The 27,122-nt window shown below is 39.9% G+C and overlaps 1 protein-coding gene across 5 annotated transcripts in view; it reads left to right on the top strand.

Moving 5' to 3' along the window:
• Bre1 (E3 ubiquitin-protein ligase Bre1) overlaps positions 1–27,122 on the top strand; it is a 136,057-nt gene that overhangs the window by 90,545 nt on the left and 18,390 nt on the right. For all 5 annotated transcript variants that reach the window (XM_076198039.1, XM_076198036.1, XM_076198037.1 and 2 more), the window contains 2 exons: positions 10,305–10,433; positions 25,614–25,805. In XM_076198039.1, coding sequence (XP_076054154.1) covers positions 10,305–10,433; positions 25,614–25,805 — 321 coding nt within the window. The remainder of the gene's footprint in view (positions 1–10,304; positions 10,434–25,613; positions 25,806–27,122) is intronic.

The raw sequence follows: 27,122 nt of genomic DNA, 5'->3' as shown, positions 1-27,122 counted from the left end.
AAAATGAAGTAAAGCAAGGTATGTATTATTAAGAAAAGTCTCCATAAAACATGTATATTCTTTGTCATTGAGGACAAATAGAACCATACATTTATATACACACACATATACATGGATTACATGGATGACATGACACCAGACAAACATACAAACAAAATAGTTGGAGAAATCTACAACTTAAGATCAATGAAAGTGGCCTTTGACTACATGGAGGAGGAAATGGTGAAGAAAATCCTAGTGACACTGATAAGACCAAAATTAGAGTATGCCGCTTCAGTATGGACACCCAGTAAAAAAAAAATATATATATATATATCAAAGAGCATTAACAAAGATGGCACCAACACTCAGCATGGTGACATATGAACAAAGATTGGACAAACTAAACTTATTAACTCTGGAGCAAAGAAGAGAAAGAGGTGATTTGACATATATAGAATTATGAAAGGGATGAAAATCCTTGACAGGGATGATCTACTTAATTGGGACAAGAAATACAAGGGGACACAAGAAGAAACTTAAGAAGGACAGTTACAGAAGAGATCTGAAAAGAGTAGCTTTCCACATAGAGATAGATACATGAAATAAATTAAAAGAGAAAACGGTGAGTGCTAAAACTATACGTGACTAAGAAAGAACTGGATGTGGAAAGATGCACCTGTGGGTCCCTACGAGCATGGCTCTTCTTCAAAATTTAACTACAGGGTAGACAGAAAGGCACCGTGGGAGGTTTTGCAGATATATGGGATAGGAGGAAGGCTTCTAGGAGCTGTCAAGAGTTTTTATGAGAGTAGTAGAGCTTGTGTCAGGATTAGAAATGGAGAGAGTGAGTGGTTCGAGGTAAAGGTGGGACTTCGTCAAGGATGTGTTATGTCGCCCTGGCTGTTCAACTTATACATGGATGGGGTAGTGCGAGAGGTAAATGCAAGGGTAGTGGGTCAGGGATTGGAGATGGTTAAAGAAAATGGAGAAAAGTGGGAGGTGAGCCAGCTGTTGTTTGCAGACGACACTGCACTTGTGGCAGGATCGGAGGAGGGATTGAGGAAGTTGGTGACAGAGTTTGGGAGAGTGTGTGATAGAAGAAAGCTGAAGATAAATGTGGGTAAAAGTAAGGTGATGAGATGTACAAGGGGTGAAAGTGGCAGTAGACTGGAAGTGAGCATTAAGGGAGAGCGACTGGAGGAAGTGGATAGTTTTAGATACTTGGGTGCAAATGTGGCAGGAAAAGGTGGAGGTAGAATGTAGATTGAGAGAAGCAAGTAAATGCCTTGGTGGATTAAAAATGTAATGAGGAATAGACATTTGGGAATGGATGCTAAGAGGAAGCTATATGAAGGAGTGATTGTGCCAACAACACTGTATGGGGCAGAAACATGGAACATAAGAGAGGAAGAGAGAAGGAGTTTGAATGTGTTTGAGATGAGGCGTCTGAGAAGTATGATGGGGGTTACTAGGCTAGATAGAGTGAGAAATGAGGTGAGGAGGAGAACAGGGGTGGAAAGGGGGTTGGGAGATAGGGTTGATGAAAGAGTATTGGGATGGTTTGGACACATGGAAAGAATGAATGAAGAAACACTAGTAAAAGAGGTATGGAAGGCAGATGTGGAAGGAGTGAACATGAGGGGACGTCCTAGGATGAGGTGGATGGATGGGGTGAAGGGGGCTTTAGGGAAGAGGGGAATGTCTGTTGAGGAAGGACGGGAGAGGACAGAAGACGGGTGAATGGAGAATGGTTGTATATGGATGATATTGTGATGCATGAGGTGGAATGGGCAGGGGGATGGGGGGTGAGGTAGTATGTGTGAGCAAATTTTGACGCAGTCCGAAGGGATTTCTCCCCGTCTTCTCCTTTATGCATGGGGGGACGGAGAGGGGGGGTCGCCGATTTAATGAAGCGGCCTTGCTGTGGATGTGCTGTGTCTTGCGACACTGCTTCTGACCCAGGGCAATGGACAAGGTGCAGGGATGACCCGTCATCCAGGAGGTGCTAAGATGAGAGGGAGGGTGGAGGGGTGTGGAGTGTATTCAGGGATGGAATGGGTGGGAATGATTTTATGCCTTTTCCTTTTTGGCTACCTCCCTTGTAAGGGGGAAAAAACCTTGGTATATATAGCTATAAAAGTATGTTCGTCCTGGGAAGCACTACATGCAGAACTCCAGCATGTACGACAAATGCTCACCAATAATGGTTATGCTAACTGTGATTTTGACCGCATAACCAATAAATTACTGTGTGAACTTGGGTCCAACCAAAGCGCCAATAAGCCTAATTTTATTAACGTTTTTTATCGTAACACCTTCAGTGATGCCTACAAAAAGGATGAAAAAGCAATCAAGGACATAATTAAGAAAAATTGTCACCCCACTAAAGAGAACCATGAGATCCGAGTCCTTATATACTATCGTAACCCTAGAACCTGTTCAATGGTGATGAAAAACAACTGTAATAGTCGAGCTGACTTTACATCTAAAGCCAACGTGGTGTATTCATTCAAATGTCCAGCCGAGAATTGCACGTCTCGCGATACCACATACGTCGGGCACACCAGATGTACTCTCAGCCGAAGACTAACCTTTCACCAACAGGACGGAGCGATCAAGGACCATTATTCAAAATATCACAATAGAAATATTGACAGAGACACCTTAGTTCAATGTACCAAAATTATTGCGTACAGTGAGGACCCTAGAAGGTTGAAACTCTTGGAGGCATTCCACATCAGGGACTCTGCCCCCACTATAAATATCCAGGCGGACATGACGTCCAGCATTAAACTGTACAGTAGCGCTAACCTGAGACATCGCTACATTGAGGTCCCCTCTCCCCCTCCCCCTCCCCTCCTACCCCCCACTCCCCCTCCCCTCCTACCCCCCACTCCCCCACCACTCAGACGATCCGCCAGACTCCGTAATGGGAACTCGGATAGCAGTTTATGTATTTAAACCTTTCTCTCTCTCTATCATTTGTACTTTCCTTATAGACGTAAGTAATAACTCTTGTTATATATCTTTTGTTCTACCTGTTTATTTGTATTTGTATTTTTGTAATGTATTTTGTAACTTATATGTACCAACATTTGTATTCATTATTGCAGAAATTATGTCAATCCTGATGATGTCTCTTTGAAGACGAAAGCTCGAGAATATTAAATGGAAAACTTTGGAGAACTTGTATCAGCTCACCCTACAACTGGAAAAAAGTTGATAAGACAAATAGAAAACATTAAGAAAAAGTTTAACAATTGTCAGAATGCTGTCGTATTTAATTCTACATGCATCAAAGAAAACCTGCTTCCTTACTTCACGAATATATATATATATATATATATATGAGAAAACAAGAATGGCACCACTGTTCACTTGTCATGTCATAGAATGGGACAGAATGAAGTGACTAGGAATTCCCCTCTTGTATTTTTCTCTTGTGAAGAGTCCATGCATGAGAGGGTCTGGGAGGAGGATTTAAACCAGAACCCAGTTGAGTCATTGAATGTACATGGTATGAATGAGAATAAAAGGAAAGAGATTGTAAGTTTGAGAACCAGATATGTTAATATTGAGTGAAACAAAACTGAAAGGTATGAGATTGAGTTTGGGAGCAAACCTAATGTGATTACTGAATGTACATGGATGTGTTAGTGATGAGAGTAATGGAATAAATTGATAGTGTGTTTGTGAGAAGGAAGATGGATGTGTTAGACTGAATGAAACAAAAGTGAAAGGGAAAGGTGAGATGTACAGTAGTTTGGGAGTTTTCTTTTACTCTGAGTACTAATAAACACAGAAAACGTGATCAAACCCGTTCACAGAATCCGGGGGTAACTCATGTACAACTCCAAAGAAATATAATTAAGATACTGATGCTGGCATTCTCATGTACCTACTCGCACCTCAGGTAATGATGCTGTATTCTCATGTACCTTCTTGCACCTCAGGTAATGTAAAGAGGTGGAAGCAAAATGCAAGGTGAGGAAGAATAAAAAAGATAGAGTTGTGAGATGGGATAGGTGCTTGAAGGAGAATCAGAATATATATTCATTTTGGAAAGAAGTGAAAAGTGGGCAGGAAGGTGAATCAGGATAGAGAGGAGAGGGTTAAGAGAGAAGATGGACAGATGTTATTGGAAATGAAGGCAGTGAATGAAAGATAGGTTGAGTATTTCAGTGTGATACTGAATATAGAGGTGGATATGAAGGCAGTTATAGCAATGGGAGATGTGTGGAGAATGTGGTAGGAGAGGAGGAGACGGCTATAGCAAAAAGATAAAATAACTTTGAAAGTAAGAAAAATGGTAAGGCACAGTGGTTATAGTTCTCGTGTGCAGTGTCAGACAAAGAGTAGAGTAGTAATAGAATGGTGAGATAATATGTGTCTAAAATAAGGAAACTTATTGGTGCATTGTGGGAGTGCATTTGTAGTTACACCATTCAAAAGAAAAGGGGACAAGCATGACTAGTATTTTTAGGGGGGTCGTTCTATTAAATGTAGTCCAGTTGTATGGCAGGGTGTACAGATTATTAGAAAGGGAATGGAGGAATTGGGAAATAGCATTGAGTTCAGAAGAGGAAATGGGTGCATAGATCAAGTTTTTGTAGGTAGACTATTTTTTTTTTGGCCAAGTGTAAGAATGTACCATACTTTACCATGTAATGGAGTATTGGCCCATTGTGGTATCGCCCACATGGTGACATGTAGTACTACAGGGTGATGGATGCTACAAGGCTGGACAGAGTGAGAAATGAGGTGGTGAGATAGAGCTGGCAGATAGTGTTGACCAAAGAATATGATGTAAGAGAAATTAGTGTTGATCAGAGGATTAGATGTAAGAGAAATGTCCACCAATCAAGGAAGAAAGTGCAAGAATTAGGAGTGAATGGAGAGCGGTGGTAAATGGTTGGAGAAATGATGCAGCATTGAGATGTCTTCTTTTAATTTATGTATTTCATTTTATATATATACACACACACACCAAGGGTATTTTCCCCCTTACCAGGAAGGTAGCCAAAGTCAAAAGGCATATACCCACTCCCATCCACCACCCTTTCCTCCCTCTCTTAGCTCCTCATGGATGATGAGTCATCCCTGTATCCTGTCTGCTGCCCTGGGTCAGAAACAATGCAGCAAGACACAGTACATCCACAGGAAGGCAGCTTCACTTAATCAGTGACACCCCCACTCCATCCCCTCATTCAGAAAAATAGAAGACGGAAATCCTTTTGTGCTACATCTAAATATTATATATGACCACTCCTTATACCCCCATCCTTTTCCTTCCTTGCATCACAGTATCATCAATGCAGCCATTCTCCACCCATCCATATCTCCTGCCTTCTCCCTTCCTTGCTCATCTCCCTTTCAGCCCATCCATCCATCTCATCCTCAATTGTCCCCTCAAATTCACTCCCTCCGCCTCTGGTTTCCATGCCACTTTTACTAATCTTTCTTCTCATATTCTTCCCATGTATTGTTGGGAAAGCATATGGAAGGGTTTTAAGTGAGAGGATGAGGAGAGGAACAGAAGGAGTAATTGTTGTGTGGATCAGATTTTTGTGGTAAGACAGATACGGGATGAGAAAGTTTTAGCAAAAGGTAATGATGTTTATTTTGACATTTATGGATTTGGAAAAGGCTTATGACAGGATAGACAGAAAGGCACTGGGAAGGAGGTTTTGCAGATATGTGGAATTGGGGGAGGGGGAGAAATGTTGAGAGCAGTCAAGACTTTTTACGAGAATAGTAGAGCCTCTGTTCGAATTGGAAATTGAGAGTGAGTAGTTTAAGGTAAAGGTTGGACTGCAACAGAGGTGTGTCATGTCACTATGGCTGTTCAGTGTGTACATCTATGGGGAGGTGAGGGTAATAGGCAGAGGTACTGGAGATGGTTAAAGGAAATGGAGAAAAGTGAGAGGTGATTCAGTTGTTGTTCGCTGATGATACTGCACTTGTGGCAGGGTCAGAGAAGTGATTAATCATTTCAGTACAAGTTTAATTCATTGGCTACCATATGAACAATGCATCACACTACTCGCATTATAAATATAAAGTCACTGCTATATTACTTGTTCTCTTTTACTCTGAGTAATAATAAACCCAGAAAATGTGATCAAACCAATTCAAAGAATCTGGGGTAACTCATACAACTACAAAAAATATATAATCAAGACACCAATGCCAGCATCCTTGTGTACCCTCTTGTGCCTCATGATGCCTATGTAGGTGTCATTGTACCGAAGTGGTTAAGGGAGTTAGTGACACAGTTTGGGAGGGTATGTGATTGGAGAGAGGTGAAGATAAATGTGGGTAAAAATAAGGTGATGAGATGTATAAAGGTAGAGGATGGTATTGAGTTGGAAGTAAGTCTTAAAGGAGAGGAGCTGGAGGAACTTAGGGTTGTATGTGGCAGGAAAGGGAGGAGTGGTGGTGGAAGTAAATTGTAGGCTGAGAGAAGCAAGTAAATGGGGATTAAAAAGTATTTGGGAATGGATGTAAAGAGGAGACTATATGAAGGGGTGATTATGCTTATGGCACTGTATTGGGCAGTAACATGGAATTTGAGTAAGGAAAAGTTTGAATGTGTTTGAGATGAAATATCTTAAGAATTATGATAGGGGTTACTAGGTTGGATAGAATAAGAAATGAGGTAAGGAGAGCTGGTGTGAAAAAGGAGATGGCAGATGAGTATTTGGATGGTTTGGTCACATGTAGTGAAGTGGCGAGTGTAAATCACCACTGCTGTGTCTTACTGCATTGCCTTTGACCCAAGCAGTGCAGCAAGGGATGGGTGATTCTTCATCTACACTGTTAAGAATAAGAAAGACTAATGGATTTTTGATGGGTCTGGGTTGGATGTATGTTTTGAGTTGTGACTCCCCTTGTAAGGGGAAAAGGCCTTTACTACCTCAGTATGACACTGCTGTGTCTTACTGCATTGCCTTTGACCCAAGCAGTGCAGCAAGGGATGGGTGATTCTTCATCTACACTGTTAAGAATAGGAAAGACTAATGGATTTTTGATGGGTCTGGGTTGGATGTATGTTTTGAGTTGTGACTCCCCTTGTAAGGGGAAAAGGCCTTTTACTACCTCAGTATGTATGTATTTACTGTATCTACAAAAATGTAACATGCTTTGGTTGATGAATTTTGAAGATGAGTGGTAGGGAAATGATTCTCGTTGATGTGCATCTCGCTGGAACTCCACATGCAGGTATTCATTAGTGGTTCCATATGTTTTGTATTAGATATAGCATTGAACATAGGGAATATTTAAAGTATATTTGTTTGCAAATGTACAACCAATATGGGTGTAGTTCAGTACCTCTTGTAGACATATAGATAATTTTGTTTCTGTTGTAGACTTGTAGAGTAATGGTGCACAACTGCAGGCCTGTAGACCATATGTGGCTTATGGTTCCTGATCATCCATGTATGTATTTGTTTATTTATTTTTCTATTTTGGCTCGCATACACATCAAGAGGCAGTTTTGAAGATGGTAACTGCTGACAATTTTGGCAGAGTAAGCACCATGTGAGGGCAAAAAAAAAACTTTTATTGATTGTACAACTGTACTTGAAGAAGCTCCAATGGGTGAAGTTTCGTACAATTAATTAAGGCTTCACCATCAAATGTTGTTTGCTCTTCCAGGGAGGAGTTTGGCCTTGCACTCAATTTGAACTGTGCACCAGTGCTCTAGAGAAACATACCAAATATTCTTTACTTTCTTATAAGGGAGGTTGGCTAAGTTGAGGCATATTTATGCCATATCTATCCCACACCTACCAAAACCCCAACTGAACACTTCATGGATGAAGCACTCCAAGGCCCACCCTACCACTCGTATAGTCAGGGCCAGTGCCTTAACCACTTCAATACAAGTCAAATTCTCACACGCAGCATTAGCTGCCGTATGTACAATGAGTTACACTACTTGCATTATGAAATATAAAGTCACTGCTGTATTACTCATTCTCTTTTACTCTGAATGATAATAATAAACAGAAAACATGATCAAACCAGTTCACAGAATCCGGGGATATCTCATGTACAACTACAAATTTTTATATATAATTAAGATGCCGATGCTGGCATCCTTTTGTACCCACTTGTGCCTCATGATGCCTACATAGGTGACATCATACTGAAGAGGTAGACACAATACATGGGTGAGTGAATGTTTGTGTGTTTATAGAAGAGTGTCTAGGGTAAGAATAGTCTTCATTGTCTATTGTAAATGCATATGGGGTATTGACTGCATAAATCTTGTGCATTCAGCATGAAAGCTGGTAGGAGACTGAGTTCATGGATGTCATGTATAGTGTCTGACAAAGGAAAGAATTGTTATAGTGGATTGGTTAATAAGGTTATTTAATGCATGCCTGAAGTGGACTCAAGGAATGCTTGTATAGTTACACTTTACAAAGGAAATGGGGACAAATGTAGTAGCTTTAGAGGGAACAGGAAGTAATTGGGAAGAACAATGTGGGTTTAGGAAAAGAGGATATGTGGATTAAGTTTTTGTAGGAAGGCAGATATTTAAGAAGATTTTGTCAAAAGGTCAGGATGTCCTCAGGGCTTTCATGGATCTGGAAAATGTATGTGACTAAGTAAACAGGAAAGCTTTGTAGCTTGCATTACAGATGGTTATGGGAAGGCACCTGAGGGTAATCAGAAGTTTTACACAAGAAGTGCAACTTGTGTTAGGATAGTGAATGGAGAGAGTGAGTTGTTTGAGGTGAAGGTGGGCTGCACCAGGGCTGCATGATGTCACCATAGTTGTTCTGTAAATACAAGGATTGGGTGGTACAAGAGGGTCTGGGACAGTTAGTGGGGGTGTTTAGGAAATTACGTGTTCAAACAAAGATGAAAGTAAATGTGGGTGGAAGTGAGGTGAAGAGGTGTACAAGGGGAGATGGTGGCAGTAATTTGGATGTCTGTCATAAAAGAGAGAAGCAAGAGAAAATGAAGATTACGTGTCTAGGTTCCCATTAGTAGGGAATGGAGGTAGATTATAGAACATGGGAAACAAGTCAATATCTTTGGGGAATGAAAAGTGTCAATATCTTTGGGGAATGAAAAGTGTCACAAGAAATAGGTATCTGGGGATGAATACATGGAGAAGGCTTTATAAAGGGGTGATGTGCCCTTCACACTGTATAGGCCAGGGACTAGGAATTTAAGGGAGATGTAAAAGAGATTTTTTGCATTTGAGATAAAATGCCTAAAAGGAATGGTGGGGGTTATGGAGATGAATAAAGTGAAAAATAAGGAGGTGAGAAAGAGAGCAGGGTTGGAAATAGAGCTGGCAGGTAGGGTTGATCAAAGAATATTGGGATGGTTTGGGCATATGGAAGGAATAAGTGAAGAAATACTAGCAAAATGAATGAGGAAGGTAGAATTGTAAGGAGTGAACTTTCAGGGAACACCGAGAATGGCATTAATGGATTGAGTGAAGAGAGCCTTGTGATTGTCAAGAGGATAGGGAGAGGGCAAGAAATAGGTATGAGTGGGGATGGTTGTGAATGGTTGATGAATTAGAACAGCCCAAAGGGATTTTTTTCTTGTCTGCTCTGTAAATTCATGAGTGGATGAGGGGGGAGGATCACCATGTCATGAAGTGGTGGGAATGAACCAGCCTTGGCTGTTGGGCCCTGCTATGGTGCTGTGTCTTGCTACATTGCTTCTGACCTGAGTTGTGGCAGGGGTGAGAGATGACCCTTTATCCATGAGGAACTAAGACAAGGGAGACACATGGGTGTTAGGTGAAGAGTGGGTGCATGCATTGGATGGCCAACGCCCATATGAGGGGGAAAGGGCATTTTGGTATATGTATGAGTAGTTTTTAGCGACTTTAGTGACATCACTGTGGACCAGAGTCATATTTGAATATTTTTAATGATGGGAGACTAATCTTCACCTAAATATATATATATATCACTTTCAACTTCTTTCTTTTCTTTCTGCTACCTTCCTTAACTCCTTTACCACCTCTGTGTCTTCACCTCTTTGATGCAATATTGTCCTTAAGGAAAGAAGAGCTGGCTATAGCCAACAAAATATTATTACATCTCTTCAGCACAATATTGTCTCCAAGGATAGAAGTGATTGTAATCACCAGTGGAATACTAACACTGTAAATGTTGAGGTTTTTACAAATTTACTGGTTGTATTCAGTTGTATTTGTTTTGAATTTGAGATTTAACTACACAAGTAGGAATGTAGCAAAAACACAGTCTAGTAGTAAAATGTATTTAGAAAAAATGACATATTTTGTAAGTTTTGCATAAGTATGTGGAATTTTCTCTCATCAGGTTAAGAAACTTCAGGAGAGCAAGCGTGAAGAGAGAAAGAAGCTGGCTGATGAAGAAGCTATAAGAAAGATAAAACAACTTGAAGAGTCGGTTCATACCCTTCAGCGACAGGTGGCAGCACAGAAGCAGGTGAGTTTCATGAAGATTACTCTGTATATTGGTGTCCCTGGTGACAGGGCATTTTAGACAACTCCCAAAATTTCAAATTCAACTGTAGGTTTTTGACCCTACTATCTATGCACAAAATGACCCCAGCCCCAAATAGTATGATCATTCAGGTTCAGCAAATGGCTTTATGACAGTTCAGGATTCATCTCTTGATGAATTTCCATGTTATGGTTTAGCTGTCATAACACAGGTAGGGATATACCTATTATTCTACAGTTTTATTGTTTTATGATAAGGATAAGTATACCCAGTCCTATTACTTTGTCCCACTTATCTCCTTTTACAATTCACATGTGAATCATGGTGGCAGAATATTTTCCTCACTCTGCCATAGGGTACATAAAGGAAAGGAAAAGTATACTCAAATAATACAAGACAGTTTCAAGGGAACAGCATAATGGAGGGATAGTTGTAATACAAAAGTAGCATCATTCCAATGGGAGTAGAGATTTTACTCTGACATAGACAATAATACGTGGTTCTCGTCTGTAGGGGTGCCTCAAAACAGTCCCTAAAACATTGGCTGCATGCTACTTTTCAGTTTATAGATACATATACCACCTGTTTCATCCTCACATACTCCACTCCCATTCACCACCTCTCTCTCCCTCTTTTCTTGGCTCCTAGATGACCAACCATCCCTGCATCTCATCCATTGACCTGGATTAGAAGCAATGCAGCAAGGCCACTTCATTTAATTAGTGAACCCCCCACACACCCCTCCATTCCCTTGTGCAGAAAAAGAGAAGACTGGGAGAGACCCCTTTGGGGTATGTCAAAATATCATTCACTCATACTCCCTAACCCCCCTCCATCCCCCACCAACTCCCGTGTGTCACAGCATCATCTCCACACAACCATTCTCCACTTCCTATCTTCTGTCTTCTCCCCTCATTTCATCCCATCCATCCATCTCATCCTTGGTTGCCTCCTCATGTTCACTCCATCTATCTCTACCTTCCACACTTCTTTTACTAATCTTTCTTCGCTCATTCTTTCCATGTGTCCAAACCATCCCAATACTCTTTTATCAATCCTATCTCCCAACTCCTTTTCCAACCCCACTCTCCTCCTCACCTCCTCATTTTTCACTTTCTCCAGGCAAGTAACCCTCACCATACTTCTCAGATATTTCATATCAAACACATTTAAACTCTTATGTTTCATGTTTCTCCCCATACAATGCTGTTGGCACAATCACCCCTTCATACAATCTCTTAGCATCCATTCCCAAATGATTCTCATTAGACTTTTTAATCCCCCAAGGCATTTACTTGTTTCTCTCAATCTACATTCTACCTCCACCTCTACTCACTTTCTCACCACATGCACCCCCAGGTATCCAAAACTATCCATTTCCTCCAGTCTCTCTCCCTTCATACTCGCTTCCAATTTGCTACCATTCTCACCCTTTGTACATCTCATCATCTTACTTTTACTCACATTTATCAGCAACTTCTTTCACACACCTTCCCAAACTCAGTCACTAACTTCCATAATCCCTCCTCTGATCCTGCTACAAGTGCAGTGTCATCAGCAAACAACTGGCATATCTCCTATTTTTCTCCATTTTCATTAACCATCGCCAATCCCCAGCCCATTACCCTTGCACCACCACATCCATGTATACTTTGAATAGCCATGGCAACATGACATATCCCTGGTAAAGTCTCACCTTTACCTCAAACCATTCGCTCTCTCCATTTCTAATTCTAACACAGGCTGTACTACTCTCATAAAAACTCTTGACTGCTTTTAACAGCTTTCCTCCTATCCCATATATCTGCAATACCTCACACAGTACCTTCCTGTCTACCCTGACATAAACATTTTCCAAATCCATAAAGGCCCCCCAAAAAATCCTTGCCTTTTCCTAAAGCTTTCTCACATATCTGCCTTACCACAAAAATCTGATCCACGCAACCCCTTTCCTTAACCCACACTGTTCCTCACCAATTACTACCTCTCCTAATCCTCTCAATGAAAACCCTGTCATAATCTTTCCCAACTACACTCAACAAACTGATACCTCTGAAACTACTACACACACTTGTCCCCTTATCCCTTGTAAAGTGGAACTATACAGGCACTCCTCCAGTCCTCCAGCACTCTACCCTTTTTAGATAAACATTAAACAACCTCATCAGCCTCTCAACCATCACTGTACCTCCCTTCTTAAGACACTGCATGACCCCCATCTAACCCAGGTGCCTTACCTGCTCTCATCATTTCAATAAATGCTTTCACCTCATCTTTATTTATTCTCCATTTTCCTTATTCATCACTGTCATTTTCTTATGGCTCTCACTGCAACTATCTTTCCCTCCCTATCCTCCTTTACATTTAGCAACTCCATACAATACTCTGCCTGTCTTCCTTTTACCGCCGTCTTCCATTATCATCTCTCCATCTGCACCTTTTACCTTTTCTTTCTCTGATTCACCTCCCCTTCCTCTCTTAATTTCCTTCAAGAACATCTTTTTATTGCTTTCAAAATGTTGTCATACTCCTCCACCATTTCACATCATTCCACTTTGCCTCCTTTATTGTATGCACTATCTCTCTCTCTCTCTCTCTCTCTCTCTCTCTCTCTCTTTTGTGTACCTCACATGATTCTCTTGTCCTATTTTGTAATCAATGTGTGAATGCTTGCTTTTTCTCTTCTACTCTGCAGTTAATACTGCATAATAACATTCAGTCAGTACCCCAGTACAGGGTGGATGGGAGTGGAGTGGGTGCTTCTGGCTACAAATTGGCATAACACAAACTCAGGGCCTCAAACATACATACATACATACATATACCAAGGCTTTTTCCCCCTTCCAAGGGAGGTAGCCAAAAAGGGAAAGGCATAAAAACACTCCCACCCATTTCATCCCTAAATACACTCCACCCCCCTCCCACCCTTCCTCTCATCTGAGCACCTCCTGATGATGGGACCCTGAAATGGTAACCACTGCTCCAGCAAGCCAGATAGAAATAAAATGCCATTGGAGAGGAGGTCTTTCAATTTCTATTTTGAAAGCATTCAAATTATAGTCAGGTAAAAATACATTAGTGAAAAGAGAGTTATGGAACCTTTCTGTATATGTAAAGAAAGGTTATGCTATTTGACTTGGAAAATTAGCAAGATAATTTAGAAAATCATATGTGGTCTGCTGAAAAGGGGAGGTACATAGTTTCAGTTTGACACATTGGCAGGACCTGTGCATTTCTTTGGTGTATAAAGTATGTTCATTAATTCTGTAGTAGGCAGAAATGAGAGTGGGGTTTCAAAGAAATTTACAGTAGTTTGTTGCAACTTGTCACACTATAAAGCCCTACCATGGTGGGGAATTGTGATAACAATAAGAGATTTGGCTGCTACTCCCAAGTTTTAATCAGCTGGAACACCAATAGACCTGAAAATACACTGCTTCTGACCCAGGGTAGTGGACAGGGTGCAGGGATGACCCGTCATCTGGGAGGTGCTAAGATGGGAGGGAGGGTGGAGGGGTGTGGAGTGTTTTCGGGGATGAAATGGGTGGGAATGTTTTTGTGCCTTGTCCTTTTTGGCTACCCCCCTGGTAAGGGGGAAAGAAGCCTTGGTATATGTATGTATGTATGTACATACATACATGCTAAATGCTTTTTTCCCCCCTTACACGGGAGGTAGCCAAAAGAAAAAGGCATAGAAAACCACTCCCATCCACTTCATCGCCTACATACTCCACTCCCCTCTACCCTCTTCCCTCCCTCTTATCTTGGCACCTCCTGGATGATGGATCATCCCTGCATCTTGTCCATTGCCCTGGGTCAGAAGTAGTGTCGCAAGACACAGCACATCCACAGCAAGGCCACTTCATTAGTTTGGCACTCCCCCCCCCCTCCTCTCCATCCCCTCATGCAGAAAAGGAGTTCCTGAATGTAACTTACATAATATAATATACATGAAGTAAAAAAAATGCCAGTTTATACAATATTTCTTACACATCATTTACTGAACATAAAGAACTCGTCATATGAGTAGACACAACATAATACAGTATATAAGACATAGAGAGTCATGACTGTTACTCCGACTGGTCCCAAACAGACTGTGACGACGTAGCCAGACAGCTTCGTCTACAGTTTACAGAGTATGACGTGCAACCAAACAAATGACTCAAAGTATGAAAAAGGTCAATGACAAAATATGACATTCTCCCCCCTAAAGAAAGAAAACAAAGTATTCTGTAGGTATCAATCCCATCCATATCTGTCCGGAGCTTTCAACACACGGATTGAACTCCATACTAGAGGTGTTGACGCATTTGCCTCTACGTCAGCCTCTCAGTGAGGTTCAGTGTTCTCTGGAACGTGTGGGAGCGTAGCAGTAGGTACAGCCTGTGGTGACAAAGTAGAAGAGGATGATTTCTGATTTCCAGCAGGGTAGTAGTTGACCTGGTTTTTGGGATAAGGAGCCAAGTTGCAAACAGAAACTGTTGACTCCCATCCATCCTGACATCTAATATTACCATAAGTTGGATTAACATCCAGTAGTTCGACTTGATCAACCAAAGGTTCATTTTTGTTTGCCCTAACAAATCTCAATAATAGTGGACCTGGTGCCATGAGCCATGAGGGTAGAGAGTTTCCAGAAGAAGAGCGGCGCAGAAAACCAAAGAAACATTCGCGGGGTGTGTTGTAGATATAGACAGAAGAGATCTAAGAGTGCAGTACGTCAGTAAGTACTAATTCCCAATGTTGATTGGGAAGGTTCCACAACTTGAGGGTTAGCTGGATTGCCTTCTATGTAATACCGTTGAGCCATTCCACATGTTCATTGCCAATAGGGTGATATGGGGTAGTTCTACTCATAGCAAACCCTTTTGTATGAGGTAGGTTTTGAGATCCTTAGACATGAACGACGTTCCTAGATCAGAATGAATATAATTAGGCATCCCACATAGACTAGATATTTGTTCCAGGCATTTGGTTACAGTCGTCGTATTCATATTGGGATGTGGAAAAGCAAAAGGAAAATGGGAGTATTCATCTACAACAGTAAGTATATAGGGATTATCTGAGGTGGTTGGGAGAGGCCCTTTGAAGTCGATGCTTAGCCTCTCCATTGGCTGAGTTGCCTTGATGAGTTTTCATTCTTAAGGTCTATAGAACTTCGGGTTTACCTCTGCACAAACCTTCCTGACATCTTCAGTGGAAAAGGGTAGGTTCTTAGACCTCACAAAGTGCAACAGGTGAGTCACTCCTGGATGACATAGACCCTCATGTAGTTCAGTGAGAGTAGAAGATGCAGAGACAGTAGAACTACAGAAGGCTCGAGAGAAGGCATCAGGAACCACATTCTCTTTACCAGGGAGATAATGTATGGTATAACTGAAGGCCGTGAGTTCCATCCGCCACTCCTGGATCTTGGTATTCTTGATCTTTGTGTGTTTCCAGTTATCAAACATAAAGGCTACTGAATACTGGTCAGTAATAAGATCAAAATGTTGTCTAGAAAGGAAGTGACCCCATTTATGGATAGCTTCAATTATGGCCATGGTCTCCTTTTCTACAATGTGGTAACGTGTTTCGCTTCCTTGTAGAATCCTAGACATGAAAGCCACTGGTCTCCCACCCTGGTTAAGTACAGCCGAGATTGCTACTTCGGAAGCATCACATTCAACTTCAAAGGGCAAATTTTCATCCACAGAGTATAACGTTCTTTCAAGTTCTAACTGTAGCAGACTGAAAGCCTGTAAAGCTTCTTTATCTAAAGGCAATTTCTTTGCACTCACTAGTGGTCTTACTTTGGTTGAAAAATCTTATATCTACTTGGCATAGTAAGCAAACATACCCAGGGCTTTCTTCAAAGATCACCAACTTGTTGGGGGGTGGGAGTTCCTGTAGTGGATGAAGTCTCAGGATTAGGCTTTATAATCCCATTTCCTACACAATAACCAAGGATATTAATGGAGCATACAAACTTAATTGTTTTAGAAGCTTTGAGGGTTAAATTTCTTCTGGAGTACGGCCACCGATAGTTATATTGTCAAGATATGGAAATTCACACTGTAAGTTTTCTTCTTTCACAAGCTTATCCATGGTTCGTTGAAAGACTGCTACTCCATTTGTCACTCCGAATGGAACCCTGCAAAATTTATATAGGCATCCATTGGCCACAAAAGCGGTGTATTTCTCGTCCAATTCTTTCAGCAGAATTTGGTAATATGTGCTTTTCAAGTCAAAAGTTGAGAACACATGGTATGTTGATAGTTCATTCACCATAGCTCTTTGTATAGATTCACAGTATGTGAGTAATCCACATACATCCTTTTCTTATGTCGATTCATTGGATCCTTCACTACAACAACTTTGGCCCTCCATGGGTATAAGCTGTTTTCAATAATACCCTCAGTAAGTAGACAGTTTATTTTCATTTCAATGAATTCCCTGTCATCTTTATTGTAACATCTCGACTTAGTGACTATGGGCTTACAGTTAGGTAACAAATATTGAAAAAGAGAAGGCTCATCTACAGCAGCTGCTGCTAGAGAACAATACAAGTCAATATCAGGTAATTTGAGTATAGGTTTTGGTCCACGATATTCAATGACTACACACTGGTGCTATTTTTGGAAATCCTGGCTAAGCAGTACCCCACAGCACAAATCCTTCATCAGTGCAAGACAAGTGGAAGGATAAGTTTGTCCATTAAGATGCAGCATTAAGTCAACTTCAACATAACCGTGAGTGTGCAATGACGTCTGAGCTAAAGTGACGTTTTTACCGGTCCACTGTATTGGAAGTTTCAAGTCCCATGCAACTTCCTCATCTATGTAACTGTCATCACTGCAGGAATCGACGAGTGTCGATAACTTTCGTCAATTGATGGTTGTTGAGGTGGCCACTAGATGGAGGCTCTGAGGGAAAGTGGTGCCAGAGATGGTGGCAAGGACCAAAAGTTGGGAGGAATCAAACATAGTAGCTGTAGGGGTCTACCTGTAGGTGCCGGCGCCTTGGACATACACACACAAACGAAATGACCTTTCTTACCACAGTTATTACAGGTAGAATTTTGAGCGGGACAAGTAGTACACTTGTGGTGTTGTCCTCCACAGAAATAACACCTCTTCATGGATAGGGTGGCTGCCAATACCAGATCTTCAGCAGTCATCACACAATCCTCAGGCATAGGTTTATTCTTCGCCGTGTCATCCCATGTCTGAGTATGATCAGGGGTCATCACAGCAGCGCTGTGCACAAACTGAGGAGTTATGGGACTGTAAGAGCTGGCATTGCATTGAGCCAAGTCTAAAGAATATGCTTGATCATAAACCACCTGTAAATCTAAAGTCTTATTTTCCAAGAGATGTTGGCGAATCAAAGGTGAGGTTAAACCTTTAATAAAGGCATCCCTAATTAACTCTTCCTTGTACTGTTCTGCATTAACCACTTTTTGGTTACAATCCTTACCTAACGTAAGTAGTTCTCTCAAAAACTCATCTAAAGATTCACTGGGCTTTTGTTGATCAGTCGCGAGTAAGTGCCTAGCGAATATTTTGTTGGGTGTCTTTACATACAATTTTTGTAAAACAGAAACAGCCGAATCATAATTAGTACATTCCTTGATGTATTCATAAATGTTATGACTAACACCGAACACAAAAGTTCTTAGTTTGTCAGTTGCATTTTCTCCATACTCTTGTATGAAGTTAGAGAAGGTTTTAAACCAGTGCTTCCACTCTTGTGCTGCAGTTGAAGAGCTTGGGTCCAAATCCAGATGGGCCAGCATCAATAATTTTTCCATTGTCCAGTTGATTAAATTTAACTGTGATAACAATAAGAGACTTGGCTGCTACTCCCAAGTTTTAATCAACTGGAGCACCAATAGACCTGAAAATACGTTACAGAATGTAACTTACATAATATAGTATATGTGAAGTCAGAAAATGCCATAGTTTATACAATATTTCTTACACATTCACTGAACATGAAGATTGTGATGACGTAGCCAGACAGCTTCATCTACAGTTTACAGAGTATGACGTGCAACCAAACAAATGACTTAAAGTATGAAAAAGTTCAATGACAAAATATGACAGGAACCTTTGAGGAAACCCAAGGGCCATCAATTTTTCTTCATGAAACACATGACTTTACCCAAGCATGACCATGCCAAGCCATGCTTTGGTAGATACACAGAAGGCTGTAGTGAAAGGGTAGAGTGTACTTACAATAGGTGTGTATTGAAATGGCATTATTTGTTGTGTATTTACCTAGTTGTATTATATGGGAAAGGAACTATGCTCATAGTGACCCGTCTTGTATCTTTCAGCATCTAGTTTGTTTGTAAATTCTTGTATGGTTTTTGCACACACTGTTGCCTCGTCCAATTTGTTCCAGACATCCACCACTATGTGTGTATTTACCTAGTTGTATCATACGGGAAGGGAGTGATGCTCGTAGTGACCCGTCTTTATATCTTTCAGCATCTAGTTTGTTCTCAAATTCTTGTATAGTTTTTGCACACACTGTTGTCTCATCCAATTTATTCGATATTCAGCGCTCTGTGTGGGAAGCTATTCTTTTTCAGATCTCTTCTATAACTATCCTTTTTGAGTTTCTTTTCATGTCCCCTTGTTTTTCTTTTATCCCATTTTGATAAATCATCTCTGTTGAGGACTTCCATCCCTTTCATAATTCTGTAAATGGCCAATAGACTTTCTCTTCTTTGTTCCAGGGTTGGTAGTTCCAATTTGGACAATCTTTGTTCGTATGTCAATTTGGAGACTGTCGGTACCATCTTTGTCGTTGCTGTTTGTATTCTTTCTAATTTCTTTATATTCTTTTTTGTACTGGGTGTCCATAGTGTCGCAGCATACTTCAGTCTTGGTCTTATCAGTGTAACTAATATTTTCTTTACCATTTCTTCATCCAAGTAATCAAAGGCCATTTTCATTGATCTTGGTAAATTGAAGGTTCCCCAACTATTTTGTTTTGGTGCCATGTCTTTGCTGATAAACTCCTTAGTCCCTTTTCGAGCCAACTGTTTTAACTTCCTTTGTACCAATTTAATATTGCCTTGGTATTCAATTTTTACTTTTTCCAAACTCCATTATACTACATTTCTTGATGTTGAAGTTCACTTCCCACTTTTGACTCTGTTCCCAGACTTTATCCAGGCCTTTCTATAGTGATTCAGTCTTTCTCTGTACTTTCTTTAGTAGTTTTGCATCATCTGCAAAGAAGTTCATATAACATTCTACACCTTCATGTCATTTATATATATGGCAAACATAATTATGGCTCTGATTATAATCAGAGCCAATACAGAACCTTGTGGGACTCCACTTATCATTACTTCCCAGGTCAATTATTTGTCTCTTAAGTACTACCCTCATTTTTCCCCTGGTCAAAATATTTCCATCCATTCCAATAATTTGAACACCACTTATTGATTCAAATTTTCTTAATAGCTTTTTGTGTTGTACATACATACATATACCAAGGCTTTTTCCCCCTTCCAAGGGAGGTAGCCAAAAAGGGAAAGGCATAAAAACACTCCCACCCATTTCATCCCTAAATACACTCCACACCCTTCCCACCCTCCCTCTCATCTGAGCACCTCCTGGATGACGGGTCATCCCTGCACCCTGCCCACCGCCCTGGGTCAGAAGCAGTGTCGCAAGACACAGTACATCCACAGCAAGGCCGCTTCATTTAATCGGCGACCCCCCCTCTCCGTCCCCCTTTGCATATAAGGCGAGGACGGGGAGAAATCCCTTTGGGCTGTGTCAAAATTTACTCACACATACTACCCCACCCCCCACCCCCCCGCCCATTCCTCCTCATGCAGTCACAACATCATCCATATACAACCATTCTCCACTCGCCTCTGTCTTCCGTCCTCTCCCTTCCTTCCTCAACAGACATTCCCCTCTTCCCCAAAGCCCCCTTCACCCCATCCATCCACCTCATCCTAGGACGTCCCCTCATGTTCACTCACTGTGTTGTACTTTTTCAAATGCTTTTTGTAGATCTAGGAAAGCACAATCCACCCATCTGTCCCTTTCTTGCATTATTTCTATTAGTCTTGAGTAAAAGCAAATCAAGTTAGTGGCACATAATCTTCCATGTCTAAATCCAAATTGTGTTGGATTCAGTATATTATTTTGTGAAGAGATATGACAAGACCAATAGGGTACAAAGATATGAACGTTTATTACTGGCATGTTGTGTCCACCCCAGAACACTGTTTTCTCATCTTGAAAGTAATTGTAAACTGACCATTCCTCTCTCATTAGTCTTGTTTAACCTCTTCAATACACTATGGGCACCGAGCACAAAGAAGAACATAAAATTAGAAAGAATACAAAGAGCAGCGACAAAGATGGCGCCTACACTGACAAACTTGACATACGAACAAAGATTGGAAAACTTACATCTGTCATCACTGGAATGATTTATTAAAGTGGGACAGAAGAGAAACAAGAGGATGCGAAAAGAAACTAAAGAAAGATAGCTACAGAAGAGACCTAAAAAAGAATAGCTTCCCACATAGAGTGATTAATGTCTGGTACAAACTGAACGGATGTGGAGAGATACAAAACGGGTCACTACGAGCATAGCTCTCATCCCGTAAAATACAACTAAGTAAATCCACATTACCTGCCTGATGTACGATGATGCATCACAATACGCGTATTATGAAATATAAAGTTACAGCTGTTATACTCATTCTCTTTCACCCAGAATGTTTGTAACTACTGAAACATAATCAGGAAGCTGCTGCTGGCACCCTCATATACTCACTATTGCCTCATGGTGCCTACATAGGTGTCATCATATTCAAGGGGTAAAAAATAGAAAAGTATGAAAAAAAAAAATTGAAAACCTGCTGAACTAGTTTCAAGTGTTAGCAACGAAATCCTGAAATATTGAACTGGTATGGCAATTTCTATTATGAATAATTATCATGTCAATATAAATATTGCATACAGGCAACCTGGCATTAGAACACATGACTACATACATCTAGTTTGTTAATGTTTTAACTATAGTTTCTCTCTCTCTCTCTCTCTTATTGATAATATATTTGACATTAAGGGGGTACGCGACACCTGGAGGTCATTTTCTAAAATATTTAGAGTAAAGAGCTGAAACTTCTCAGGTAAATAGGTATCCATATTGCCTACATTTTAGGTGAAGCAGAATGATGTATGTATACATGTACGTATACCAGTAGCGACATTTAAAAGTGCACAGCACCATAATACGTGGACCAATTTGTTTTATATTTTGGCTATGATTAGTCAGTAGGCACACCTAGGGCCGGTCATTGAGTAATTGAACAATTTCCTTTATACTTTTGCAAACAGGCCTTTCAATTTTAATGGCTGGCAAAAATCGTGAAAAATACATTTTTTTTTGCTCTTGTTTCCATTATTACTCCGAACTCTTTCATCCTATTCAAAATATTCGAACGATCGGCCCTAGCAGTTACTTAAAGTAATATTCCCTGTAAGTTTCATCTAAATCTAATGTATATTAGATTTTTTATGATTAAAAAAAAAGTAGAACAATATCGAACGGAGATATGGCAACTTGAAATATGAATATATCTGTAACTTGCTTATAGTTTCACCAATTTGACTGATTTTTTCATGGCTTAATTCTTATTATATAAGTAAGTAAGTACAGTAAAAATTATCAACATATTTTAATTATGAGTACTTTAAATACTGAAAAACTAAAGTATAAGTATGTCACAGTAGTGACGACGCACAGACGCCAACATCATATAATTTGCTTTTTTGCACCTTTGGCGGTTTCTTCATATGAAACCTCTCTGCTGGGGGTCTTCAGGGTATCTAAATCATTGGAAAGAGGTTTATTTTCCAGTAATGGGCGCTTTCTCTTTCCTCATCAGATTCCCCTCGCCAATCTATGTTGGTAGGGCACCCCGTCCAGCATCATATGATGTCCCTTCTTCTTTCTTCTTCCTGTATAGCCTTGATCTTTTTCCTCTTGCTTTCTTCTTTGGATTTAATCTTCCTCTTTGAATTGTTTAGTCTAATGTTGTCCTTTACCTCTGTCACCGTCACAGAGGTGCAGGTGAGGGCGGTGGTGGAGTGAGAGGTGGTGAGATCTTTAGTCGTCTTTGACTGCTTGCCATCTTTAACTGCTGTTTTTTGTCATTGTGATGTTCTTTTGTTCTTTTTGCTACCCATGATGACTGTACTAAAGAGTAATATGTACTAGCTAAAGTAATAGATTGCAATGAGAGCTCATTAGACATGCGTACTTCCCTTTTCGGAGCTAGCCGGTAACTAACGCTTAGTTTCGCACAAAGTTGGCGAAATATTCTCCCTCCACCTTCCTCCCTTCCCCTCCACAATCGTATTGGCCGTTGATACACTGGGCGAGTGTAAATTCAATCAAATTTCAACGTTATTCGCTGCGCCTGAAGGTCCTAAGTGGCACGCCTCCTTCCAGTGTGGGTTGCGCCTTTAAATCTGTCCCTTTAATCCTCACCCAGGACCTTTAAATTGCGCGCGGCTGGAAAATTATTTGTCGGGATTTATTTCTAAGTGGCATACGAACATTTTGAACACAGTTTTGAAAAATGCCATATCTTGACCAAATTCACCCCCCCAGGTGTTGCGTACCCCCTTAAGTGTGTGAGAGGGAGAGTGCATCAGTTCCTGCCACAACTTGAGTGGGGATGCTGTGTTTACATTTACTATGCATCATGTTTTATTTGCATCCACTGCTTTCCTACAGCTCACAAACACTTACAAGTGTTCAAAATGCTTAGACCATCAAAACAAAAAGAGGGCTGCAGCAGGGAAGAGGAAAAAAATCTGATATAAATAAGAGAGGAAACATGAAGTGGAGAGAATGGTAGCCCTTTACCAGTAAAGGTCTATCAATCTGTACCTTTAGAAATACTTAAATGCCTTGATTTACGTGAATAATAAATTGAATAATTTATCTACATATTTTACCAATCATCCCCATTACATTGATGTTTGGAGTGTAGAAACATCAAGGTAAACTTTGAAACTCATTTTCTTGTGTGGGAGTGTTTTTTCTTAAATGTTGTTCAAGGTACTACTGTGCTGACAGCATGGTCCATTTGCATGATTCTTTTTTATTTGAAAGGTGACACTTTGTTCTACATTCTGAATAACAATATGGTGTGTTGAATATTGGAATTTATAGAAGGATTTATGTTATAAACAGTTAAAAAATTCTGTGGGGGTAAATATATTGGTAGACCAATAAATAACCACTGAACCTCACATGTTTAGTATGTTCATAATTACAACCATGTCCAAAAAGTTGGGAACTAGTAGCAGTTAGAATTTTTATTATTTTTGCACAGTAAAATAAGGTTTTTATTGTGTAAGTACAGTATTGACAGACTTCAATGAAACTTGGTCAGAATAACTACGATGATAAGAATGATGATGATTACAAAGGATTACAAAGGCGGAGCATGCCGACAGGAGACCTTTTGATCCATATCTAGGTCGGATGCAAAAAAAAAAAAAAAATCATATTAATAATAAATAAAAACTATAATAATGTAAATAACAAATAAAATACATAAATAAATGCATAGGTATAGTTGAATAACAAACAAACAGGTAAATAGTAAATGCTGATAAATTGACATATAACTAATAATAAATGAAAATTCAGACAGACAAATGTTAACAAAACAAAAACAAATAATATAAGATAAATTATAATCATTACAGCATCTTGGGTATTTATCTGAATGATTCTTAAAGCTTCGAACTGAACTACATTGCACTACCTGTGCAGGAAGTTTATTCCATTCATTAACTACACGGTTGGCAAAGTTGTTTCTACCTACTTCCAAATTGAATCTATTTCCGGACAGTGAGACCATTGTTTCTTGTCTGATTCTCATTCAATGTGAAAATTTGGTCACTTTTGATGTTGTCAATTCCCTTTAAAATCTTAAAGACCTGTATCAAGTCACCTCTGAGTCTACGCTTTTTTAGGGAAAACAGATTCATGTGCTTAAGTCGATTTTCGTATGATTTATTTTTGATATTTGGAATCAGTTTTGTGGCTCGCCGTTGTACTTTTTCCAGTCTGTCAATGTCTTTAATGAGATTCGGTGACCACACAGAAACAGCATATTCCAAATGTGGACGAACTAACGATTTATATAGCTTGTTAATGAGTGATGGACTTTTGAAATCAAAAGATCGCGCAATCAATCCCAGAATCTTATTTGCTTTCTCAGAGGCTGAAATACACTGCTTGGATGATTTGAGGTCGTTACTGATAATTACGCCGAGATCTTTTTCACTATCCACTTTTGTTAACGAATTTCCAAATAACTTGTAATCGTACTTGCTGTTTTTTTTACCTATGTGCATTACCTTGCATTTACTTGTGTTAAATTTCATTAGCCACTTTTCAGACCATTGCTGTAATTTCTCTAAATCTTCCTGAATATCTAATTGGTTTGAGTGATCATTTGCCACTCCGCACAGTTTTGTATCATCAGCAAATTTGGAAACAGTAGATTTTAGTCCATGGTCTATATCATTTATATATACTATGAATAGAAGTGGCCCAAGAACGGAACCCTGAGGAACTCCACTTAAAATACTTTTCCATCCAGAAGTTTTTCCATTTAAAACAACTCTCTGTTTTCAACCTTTCAACCAATTACTAGTCCAACCTAATAGGCTGCCACTTATTCCATGCAAAGCTAATTTAGTAAGTAGTCTTTCGTGTGGGACGGTATCAAAAGCTTTTGCAAAGTCTAGATATATTAAATCTATATTGTTTCTTTTGTCATAATTCGAGATAACTGTGTTGTAGAATTCGAGTAAGTTAGTCGTTTAACATCACAAACTCCCCCCTATCGGAAGGCTAGGACAACTTTCAGTAAAAAAGATCCGCTTTGTAGCTCAATAATAAAAAAAGATAAATAGAAAAATAAGTGTGAAGCAGATCGACATCCTTAAAGTGCTAGGATGACCACACATGTGAATGTAGGCAATATATTCTCATAGAGAGAAACAGCAAGGTTGGAAAGAACATGTAAATGCATTTAGTGTGCAAGAAACCATTAGTTATTTTTGCCATGCTAATGATTTATTTTCTGATAATATTGTTTCACAGGAAGAAGAGACTTTGTTAAATGAGATGGAAGTGACTGGTCAGGCCTTTGAGGACATGCAGGAGCAGAACATCCGTCTCATTCAGCAGTTGAGGGAGAAGGATGATGCCAATTTTAAACTCATGTCTGAGAGAATAAAGTCTAATCAGATACACAAATTAGGCAATGAAGAACGAGATATATTACAAGAACAGGTAAGGATATGGGTTTTTATTAACCTCTTTACTGTGATGTAAATTATAGAGTAAAGAAGGCAAGTAGATGTATCAGGTGAATGAAGAATGCCATGAAAAGTAGATATTCAGTGATGAATGAAGAGATTGTATGATTGTGTCCACAGTACTGATGAAGTGTAGACTTGGAATTTGAAGGAAACAGAAAAAAATTGCCAAAATATGTTTGAGATGGTTTGAGAAATATGGAAGAATGGACAGAGTGAGAAATGTGATGGTTATACAGAGAGTAAAGAAAAAAAATGGATAGGGTTGATCAAAGAGTGCTGAGGTGGTTTGGCATATTGAAAGAATGAGTAAAGACATTAGAAAAGACTGGAAAACTGAAGTGAGAGGAGTGAACTATACTTTAGAGGAAGAAAGAAAATGCTGGGTGGATGGGGGGTAAAAGAGCCATGATAGACAACAGGAACATCTGTCAAGTAAGGGAGAGAGTGCAAAATATAGGAATGGATGAATGAAGAAATTTTGTGGCTCAATTTTTTTTTTTTTCTTGTCTGATATGTAATTCTTTTAAGTTGATGAGGGAATTGGGGGAGGGAGTAATACAGTAAAGTAGTAGGGGCAACTATCAGGCCCTAATATGGAGGCATTGTCTCATTGCATTGCTTTTAACCATAGCATTGTGGCAGGGGGACAGGGATGACGCTTCATCCATAGGGTACTAAGATGGTGCATTGAATGAGTTTTTGATAGATATGAGATGGGCATAACCATAGCATTGTGGCAGGGGGACAGGGATGACGCTTCATCCATAGGGTACTAAGATGGTGCATTGAATGAGTTTTTGATAGATATGAGATGGGCATATATTTTAACTTGGCCATCCTGTATTTAATGTCAGTCAGCACAAAGGAAGGTAATGGTAGTAGTTGTGAAAGAGGGATGGGGGGTTTCATTGCCTTGTGGCCCAGTGACTAAAGATTATATGGCCAGAGGGTTTATGGGATCAAATGACAGCTGTATCTGGTGGTCCTGCAAGATGGACAGCAAAGCTGCCCACAATCTATCAGATATGTCTGTCAGGTGACAGGTTGTCTTTTACTAACACTCCCAGATATTTTGACTCTTGCCATTTTAATGGATTTGTTTCCCAAAGAATAGTTCAGCGACGGTCTTTTTTGAGCTATTGCCTTTTCCAAGTACTTAGCTTTTTTTTTAAGGCAAATAGTGTTTTGATCTTTTGCTGATAGTCCTCTTTGTTCTTTACTCTTTTCAAGATCTTTGTACCAATTGCAAACATGTTATCATAGATTGTACTTTCCATCATGTCATCAT

The sequence above is a fragment of the Oratosquilla oratoria genome, chromosome 14, assembly GCF_046742065.1.
Source record: "Oratosquilla oratoria isolate Oo_2021 chromosome 14, ASM4674206v1, whole genome shotgun sequence".
NCBI lineage: Eukaryota > Metazoa > Arthropoda > Malacostraca > Stomatopoda > Squillidae > Oratosquilla > Oratosquilla oratoria.
Note: the sequence above shows the minus strand (reverse complement) of the source record. Positions and strands in the feature narration are given on the sequence as shown.